At 39.6% G+C, this 8,940-nt stretch overlaps 1 protein-coding gene across 2 annotated transcripts; it reads left to right on the top strand.

Annotated features, from left to right (window-relative positions):
- Window positions 1-5,061: 5,061 nt before the first annotated feature.
- On the top strand, window positions 5,062-6,101 carry LOC145699332 (uncharacterized). Of its 2 annotated transcripts, none has more exons than XM_081776598.1 (4): window positions 5,062-5,206; window positions 5,247-5,470; window positions 5,527-5,778; window positions 5,831-6,101. In XM_081776598.1, the coding sequence occupies exons 1-4, from the start codon at window positions 5,121-5,123 to the stop codon at window positions 6,040-6,042; spliced, it is 774 nt and encodes a 257-aa protein (XP_081632724.1). In that variant the 5' UTR covers window positions 5,062-5,120; the 3' UTR covers window positions 6,043-6,101. The 2 variants fall into 2 exon arrangements, with proteins under 2 accessions (XP_081632724.1, XP_081632723.1); XM_081776597.1 differs by having other exon boundaries at window positions 5,822-6,101.
- Window positions 6,102-8,940: the final 2,839 nt, after the last annotated feature.

Here is an 8,940-nt window from a genome sequence, read left to right as displayed (position 1 = left end):
CACATTGAACATCGTCGAAATTCAGCTTCGCCGGCTAAGCTCGGAAATCCGGGCCGATTTGAGACGCCAAAATCACCGAGCGGGGCAAGAATCCAGCCTAAAAGCACCATTGGGTCTTCCGTAATTTGAACTTGGAGAGCATGTGACTTTAGATTATCTGCAAGGATCAGACAAGGATCAGGTCGTTGGCGAACAGCTTTATTTTTTTGCAAACATCATCTTTTAATTCTGTTTGAAAAACTACGACTCTTTAGAGTTCAATTATTTCTTCAAGAAAGTTGAGCTTCTCTTTACAAAAAATCTGCGGACAATACACTTTGCCACCTTGATTTGATTAGATTTAATTGAATGAGCAACCGATTATTTGACAACAATATTCAAATTGACATTAAACTCAATTAGCATGTGGACGGAGTGGAAAAAATAAACAGCAACTGTTGGAATGAAAAATATTCGCTCGCGGAAAAACGCTGGGCGAAGCGGAAAATAGAACTTGCAATAAGCTCATCATGAACAACTCAATTAGTGGAGCTTCGGATGTTTGATGAATAATGACGTTGTCTAGCGGTAATAATTCTGCTTATCGGAAGTTTGTCCGATTTGAGAAATTAAACGTTCTATGCTTGATTTCTGCAAAATTAGAATCAAAAATCTCTTATTGGCTCTTCATTTCGAATGGTGGTGGCGCTGTTTAGAATTTTCTGCATTGTGATTGGTCGCCAGAAAGAAAATTTATCCAATCAAAATGTTGGTCAAAAATAGCGCCATTCTACCATTTCTAAGCCAATCAAAATGCTTCTTCAATCAAGTAACCTTCTTTTGAGAAGAAAATTTCGATATTTTCGCTGTTCAAAATTCGTTTTATAAGTTTCTGAGTAATCTTGTGATAAGTGAGTTGTTCCTGTCTGAAGAATGGGATGAAATGACGTTGAATGATGAAAAATTCCATTGATTTAGAACGTTATCTTGAATAATCCGCCCGCAAGAATTGCGATTGCCGGGCTGCACACAGAGATCATTCTAACCCGGGTTAATTCGTAGTAGACCAAAGATTTCTTTTTCAAAATGGAAAAGGTGTGGAAATGGGATTTCGACCGAAAGCTTTCCGAAATTTGTAATGTTGTCGAGGCCCTGTCTCGCTTTGACAGGATTAGAAAAACTCAAAGCCTATTTAGGAGCTCGAAGAACACAGCTTAAAATCGACACTCAACTCAATTTAACTCCGAATCTCTGACTTCAATTTGAATAGCAGATTCCGCGGCTGGGCTCTCTGACTAATAGCATCTTTTGATTCTCATGTGACAGATAAAATAAACCGTAAATCGACATTTCAGTCGTAAATATGCTTAATTCTCGTCAACATGTTCTTTGTTCAGGCTCTCGAGTTAAATCTCCTGTTTTGCATTTCCTACAAATTGTTTCTAAACAAAGCCGAAGATAGATTTTCACGTCTAATTAAATTTATTGCAAATCGAAACAGCCCAGTGTTCAAAACAAGGCGCTTTGTTGTAGATCAAATATTGAAACCGACAATAAGCGCTTAGATTAATCAGTTTTCAGAAAAACAACGCGCCGAATCCGAGGAACAAAGATTCGAACACGTATTTACCACAAAGCACCGGAAACAGTCGCCGGAATCTTAAATATAAAATTCAAGATTCAGCCGGAAGTCGGTGAATTTTTAGGCCTTGATTTTGCGGATTTTGGCGCTTTCTTTTTTGTTGTATTTTCAAATCTCTTCTATGTCCAATTTTGACTCGGTAAAATCTAATAAGAGTTGCTGAAATACTGTCACTGATGCTCAGTAAGCTGGCAATTCTGAAAATATGCGAAATTTATGCAAATTGGGTGGCAGAGATTCGCCCTTTTTGTTAAATGCGCACAAATTTTCTCAGCCTCGTATGTGGCGAATATTCAATGCCCGGCCCAAAATAGAAAATACAAATTGAATCGCTGTTCTTCTAATCGGTGAACTGCCAATTTCCAAAATTCTCATGCTTCTAACCACCTAAGGGAACCATCGTCAATTCGATAGATTCAATCAGCCAATAAGAAAGCCAAAAGCACGAACAGCGCCATCTTTTTTCAGTAAAAGGCGAATATTTTTAACGACATCTAAAGTCACAGTTTTTTGTGTTTCTAAGAAGTTTCGAACAAAATTAAATTGGTTTAGAAAAGCAGCATTTTAGAGAACGTAATAATTGTGCAAATCAAATTGAGCGAGTCGTCTTTAGATTCACGTTAACGCGGGTGAGCTGCAAGGGGTCTTTCTCCTATTATCGGATTCTAAATCACGGAGCGTGACAAATGGGCAAAGTGTGAAAACGATTTGGCTGCCGAGTCTAACGGGGCACCGCGAGTTCTCGCCAGTTCTCGGGCCAATATCCAAGAAAATAAATTTAGAGTCGTCGGCGCCCAGTCTAAAGAGAAAATCAAAGTCTAGGTGGAGGTCAACGTGGGTTTCGAAGAATCTTTTCCCGGGCAACTATATCGAGAACTATTTTCCCTTATTTCTTTATTTAGGGTTACAGAAGCTGATCTTGTACTTGCTAAAAACCCCCCGAAAGCACGTGAATTGCTTTATTTTCGGATCTTCTTTAGAGCGACTGATCCAAAACTTCTCGCTTTTCTAAATGGCAGTTGTGTGAATAAACCCGCGGCGCGGCTTCTTTATTTTGGTTTCTCTAATTGAGCCAAATTTTAAATTCACGTTTTTATGGTTACCGACGAAAACGAAACAGACTAGCTCGGGCGACTCAAAAATAAATCCAGGTCATAGAGAGACACGTATCTTTCTGGAAAGCTTGTTTTCTCGAGACTTTAGAAATCATACAGTGAGTCAGAAAGATCCAGTTTTATACTTTTCTTACAACATGTTTTTCTCATAAGGGCTTATGTCAATAAAGCTTAAGAAAAGTACCCTTTGTTATTGACGACTTAAAGTCGGCATGCTTGACAGAATTCGTTCAAGGTACGAGTTCCATAGCATGACGAAAGAGTGCCATTTCTTAGGCCTGGTTTCTTCCACCAAGTTTACGGTTAGAACTTGCTCTCCCCTGGCCGCGTTAATCCTGTCTCACGCGCAAAAGGGTGAGACAAAGAAAAAGGGCTCAAGTGGCGGGGAGCCGCAGCGGAAAAAGCATTTCCTTTTATGCCTTCTAGTCCAGGTAACTATTGAATCCTGCATCTGACGGGTAAAAAAGAAAATGCTGGACCATTAATCCCGTTTTGGAGACACGTTTAAATTCCGTTCACAGAATTCAATTCTAGAGTAAACAGCTTAGGCACTGGACGCATAAAATGCCAAGCCGCGTTTTTCCAAGCAATTTCTATTCTAAACCTGTCACTTTCGTGTGACCTTTGAGGTGTGCTACCAATTACTACTGAGCCGCTATTACTGTACTGAGCTGTGCTAAAGGGTAGAGGCTAATTCTGTGGTCCTACTGACGAAATTTCAAAGAATGGCATTCAGTAAAGTGGGTAACTGTAAATAGAGATGAAAACAGTCGTAAACTGATGACTGCACGACTTGTAAGAATAATTCAAATATTAGGCTTAACAGGGTAGACATCCTTAACTCAATTCTTCACAGTGTTAAAATAGTGGCCACGAAAATCAATAAAATATCTACGAAAAAAGCTCAAAATCAAATCTTTTTAAGAAAAAAAATTGAAATCTCGCAGCTTTGTCCGGTATTGAGTCACGTTTGTGATGGTGAAGCCGTGTGGCCAAATCGGCTCTGGGCGAATCTAGTTTGGATCCAGCTTGAAAATAACTGGCACAGGCGACCGAATCTGTTTACTGAGAGTGATTTAACTCTGCAGCTGCTTCAAGAATTAACTCACTGGCCACAACGGAAGACCACTGTTGGCGGCGGTGCGACCCAGCCCAGGCTTTACGCGCCACCTGAGCCAGTCAGCTTGTGCGCCAGAGGTTTTCCAGTAGCTTTTAAAGGTGACATCAGATTACGCATCTCAAGCGGCAAAATAAGGGATCAACCCGGCTTAAATCGTGGATATTTGCATTTTGGCAGGGTTGACTCCTTCCGGCGTAAATATTTGAGCCTTGCTAAATCACTGTATTTTTAAGCAGAGTTTTTGCTTCTCATAATTATCTCATCTACTAAGGGTATTTCTATCAAAACTTCAGGAGAACCTGTTTGTCGGAAAATTATTATTTCCATTAGCGTAAATTTTCCTGTCTACTTATCAGACTCGCCAAGCTGCAAAAGTCGTTGCTGTAATCCTGGTTCATCCCTTATTTTGCCGTTCGAGATCGAATCTAATTGAGCAGATGAAGTTGAGCAACGGATTTTGCTCGGACACGTCTTGGCCATCCATCTTACTGTATATTATTCAGTCCAAGTTTGGTTTTTCGTGTCGACTTCCTGATCAGCTTCCGGCTCCAGCGCTTAATTACCAGTCCACCTCGAGGTCTGACCTCTACGCCACCGCTTTGCATAACTTTTCGAGGCGGAAATCTAAAAATCTGGTAATCAGATTGAATCAGATTTCATTCTAAAATAAAAACAGCCTCGATTTTGAGCCAGTTTACGATGATTTATTTTTGCGAAATGCTTCTTTCAACCCAAAATGAAAAACTCGAGGCCGCAGCATCTGGATGATTTATTTTTGGAGCGTCTCTATCTCATCTTTTAAAATGGCTTTTGTTAAACACGTTTTTAGTTGAGCAAGTTTACAAATCTTCCGCAGCTTTTTTGGACCTTATCATGTTCCAGCTGCAGCTTTCCTTGTCATTTTTCGCTGAAATAGGGTCTTTCGAATTCGATAATAAATGAACATGGAGTGAATTTTAATACTACTATCGCTCCCACTGTCAGTTGATAAGGCGCAAGCTCATTCTTGATAACCGAAAACGTGGCGCCCGGATGTCCAGCTGTCACTAGTTTTTGGAGCATTCAGTCACGTGACAGTTTTTACAATGAGCATGATGTTCAGAATCGAGCTCTTTTGTGATTTCACATTTATCAAATCTTGAATCAGCAGATATTTTGGGAGTCGACTCCTGAGTGGCCGGTTCGAAAAGTGAAAAAAACAAACGCCGATCAAGTTTTTACATTATTATTTTCGGTGGTTTAGAGTTTTGATTCGTTTTTGATAATGAAGGACATAGATAAGCAAATCTATGTGAGCAAAAAATATGTAACTTCATCTGGTCTGATTGGAAAATGCTTCTCTTGTGGAGGGTAAGTGTTTTTACTATTTATGATATCAAAGAGATTAAAGAGCTCCAAAATCAACCGCTGCTATAAATGGTCATCGATACTGTAAGAAGTGTGTAATCAAAAAGTTTCCTACACAGAAGGATCCAAAATATGATGAAACAGATGCAAAGTTTAAATGCTATGCGAGTAACATTGATAGAGGTTGTGGCGCGGAAGAACTTACTTATCGTGAGTTTTATGTTGGTTCATGCTGTGAAAATGCTGCTAATTCGACAAGACCTAAAAGTGAGGAAAAAATATTTTCTCCTCAGACAGAAATATGACTAAATAATTTATTTTAGTGAGATATGAGCGCGCAGCTGTGGTCAATGAGATATATGAAGAGACCCGAAAAGAAGAAGGCCTTGCAGAAGAGAGAAACACGAATGCAGCGAAAAAAGTTGAGGAGGCTGAGAAAGCACTTGAAGAAGCAAAGTTGGAAAAAGAAAATGCTTATGAGGAACTGCAAAAGATAAAAGAATGGCGTAGAAAAGTTCAAAAGCGATCCTTAGTTCTGACAAAAAATGCAATGAAAGAGGATAATAATCTTGAAGGTACGTTCAGTCTTCTGGCCCTTTTTAGAAAAGAATAAATAAGATTCAACAGACGAGTCAGACAAGAATCTTGTCAAGGATGAGCCAGATGACAAACTTAAATGCAAAGTCTGCTTCGAAATTTTCTGCGACGAGCATCCCGAAGCTCTTGTCATCCCATGTGGTCACCGAGCTTGTTTCAACTGCCTTTCGTCTCTTCCCCAGAAGACATGCCCAAGTTGCCGCGCCGAATTCACTGAAGACAAGATTTTCAAAATTTATTAGCTGCACTCTCCTTAGAAACACTAGTCCTGGCTCCGATTCTGTATCGTCGAGCAAAAGATATAAAAATGAAAAGAAAACTGTTTTGTATATTTGTACAAGCTTCAGGTAAAAATGTACTTTTCGAAAAGCAAGTCAGGGTAAAACAGGACACTGTTGTGACAATAATGTCATGAAAAACTTCTCGAAAACCTAATTTCTTTCTCGGGAAGGGTTTGAATCGTGTTAATTTCGCAAAAGCAGCTAGTCATTGTTGATTGTCAAATCGGCGAGAAAGGTCGATGGGTTAATTAAATTTGCTGCTTCCGCTACGTTTGCCGCCGCGTTTACCCCCAACAGTTCTCACACCGTTCTATTGTTTGACAGAAAGCGCATGACAAAATATATCAGAGAAGCCAAAATATATATAAAACGCGTTTAGCAGAAACGTGCACGCGGCGAAAAAAGCAGGCGAATCAGCCCTTCCGTGTCAGGCTTGCCCCGGATCCAGCCTCATCCGGAACAAATTTTCAAAAATTTTTAAACGAAAAGGAGTCACTTATACTGTATTAAAGCCGCACATCAGTTGGATTTTTCAATTCAAAGGCTCGAGAATCGCTAATTTTTGTACAAAAAGGCGATTTCTAAAAGCTCGTTTGTACAGTAGCTGGCGCGAGGGCAAATCAGTAGTCCAATCTTAGTCGTTCGTATTTTCATTTTGCTTATCTTCTTGTATTTTCTTGAGTCTTCCAACATCTAATCGTTCGGTCCCTCTTCGGCTTATCAATTTCTCCAACTCTTCGCTATCTCCCAGCTGGGGAAGCGTTTTAGCATGTCGTAACATCTTGTCCAACAACCGAAAAATACTAAACCCAGAGACAAAAACACAAAAACAGTTAAAGCTTCCCCCTTCCTGCATTTTATCCCTGTTCCATACAACCCGTTCAGAATTAGCCTTGAGTCACAAAATCTTCCCCGGAATCGCGGCTAACAACCGCATCCGGGCAAAAATACTCGTCGGAGCCTCAAAACACATTTACAATTGAACTCCAAAGAAGCTTTTTATTAAATTTGGAAATCTTGATAAAATCTGGATTTTTCTTATTTTTGCAGCTTCTCTTAAATTATATGCCTGCTGCTAGTACAGTTGTGAATTTCTCAGCGAGGTAGATAGATTTGATTTACTAATTCAATCTGTTTTTATGCTCGCTAAAAATCTGGTGGAACCTCTCTCTGGGAAAATATTTGTAAAGCAAATTTCAAGTTCCACGGAAAGAAATTTAGCTTACTTATAAATTTTACAGTTATGGCGGGCAAAACTATGGGGGTAGACAATCCAGGATTGCCACAGTAACTCGCGTTTTTTCTGGCCAAAACCTAGAATATTGATTCGACAACTACAGTTTCAAATGATTGGAAAACCCTCTGCGCGAGGTGAAATCCGTCCGGGTATTGCGTTTCTTTGCATAACTTATCCTTCACTTGCTCGAATTGAATATTTTTATATTTTGGATGTAGTCGCGTGCGCTCAAGCTTTGTTTTCAAGGGACCACGTCCAACCACGCCGAAGGATAATCCAGATCAAAGCGACCTTTTTATTTCTTTAAACTGGTAGACTCAGCACGAACGGCCCGAAGGATCAGATCATCATGCCATCATCAAAGCAAATAATCTCTTCTGGAAAGAAAAATAGAAAGAAGAAGCGTTCAAAAGGTCCTTTAAAATAATAGAAGCCCTCTTTCTTCTCTTACAGGACTTATAGAATTCTAGCAAATCTTAGAATTTTCCTCGAAATTCCAGTTTTTGAACTTCAAATTTGATATATTTTTGAAGAAATTTATTGAGCCTTTGCACCAATACTCGAAAAAAGACACATTTTTAAAGAAGCTAATGATAGTCTTTTCGAAAATTCTTATTTACAGATTTTTTCGAATGTTTTCTAAAGCGTCAAAAAATCATTCTAAGGTAGGGTACACGCCACTTAAAATAACAGGCCTAGGCGAGGAGCGAAAACAACAATTTGATCGTTTTGTAAGAGCGATAAGCGCCGGGAAGTGTAGTCTAAACCTTGAGTGCAGCAGCGGAAGAGCAGGAGAACCCTTATCGCCTAAATCGTAAGTGACGGGCGTTCTACTAACGTTCAAATTACTGTAAGCTTAATCCATGTTAGGTAATGCGATTAAAAAAATAAGAAAATAAACATGGTCTAAAAATTGTGCTTTTTTAAACAAAATGGGCTATTTAAAATTTATTGCGGATGATTCTTTTAATAAATCGACATTGAAAAGATGAGCTGTGATCATAATTTGCTCCAGAAAGTCAGTGTCGTTTGCGGATAATTTTCTAAACATTTGCCGAGGCGTGGCGTTTGGCGAAAATTCATTTCGGCGGTGCTTTTCGCTGGCTCGATACCATTAGTAAAAGCACAAGGGCAATTTTCACATCAGAGCGAAGTGTCACACGCGCCTGCTGACATAATTCAAGCCTGGGAGACATCGGCCGCGCGTAAAAGAGCGGGATCAGCTGCAGAAGGAAAATAAGCGGACATTTTCTATTTTTTAGAAGACAGGCCGCATTGCTGAATTTCATCCGCCTGCGCCGGGGGAATCTGACAATTACGTACAGGGGGTATACTTTCGCATTCTATCCAAGCCAGAAAGTGATCAACAAAGGGGCAATTATACGATCGTATTCAAAAAGAAATCTCATCTTCGAAAATTTTGGTCACGTGGTACTGTCATTTCGATCAGGGCTCGGTTTCCTGTGAAGAAAATCTGAGTCAGGGTTTGAAAGATCTTTGCTGAAAATCCTAGTGGCGGCTCATTTGAAGAAACAGTATTTTAAAATAGATTGAAAAGCTAATTTTAGGAAGCCGATTCGCGGCTTTGTTTTGAAAAAGCCGCGCTAATAAGAGAGCGCAAA

This window comes from Oikopleura dioica, chromosome 2 (genome assembly GCF_907165135.1).
Source record: "Oikopleura dioica chromosome 2, OKI2018_I68_1.0, whole genome shotgun sequence".
NCBI lineage: Eukaryota > Metazoa > Chordata > Appendicularia > Copelata > Oikopleuridae > Oikopleura > Oikopleura dioica.
The sequence above is the reverse complement of the archived record's forward strand: the minus strand, read 5'-3'. Positions and strand labels throughout refer to the sequence as shown.

Coding starts and splice junctions, on each gene's coding strand:
- LOC145699332 (XM_081776597.1), top strand. CDS start 5,121: ATGAAGGACATAGATAAGCAAATCTATGTGAGCAAAAAATATGTAACT. Junction 5,471..5,526: donor TAATTCGACAAGACCTAAAA/GTGAGGAAAAAA, acceptor AATTTATTTTAG/TGAGATATGAGCGCGCAGCT. Junction 5,779..5,821: donor AGAGGATAATAATCTTGAAG/GTACGTTCAGTC, acceptor AGAATAAATAAG/ATTCAACAGACGAGTCAGAC.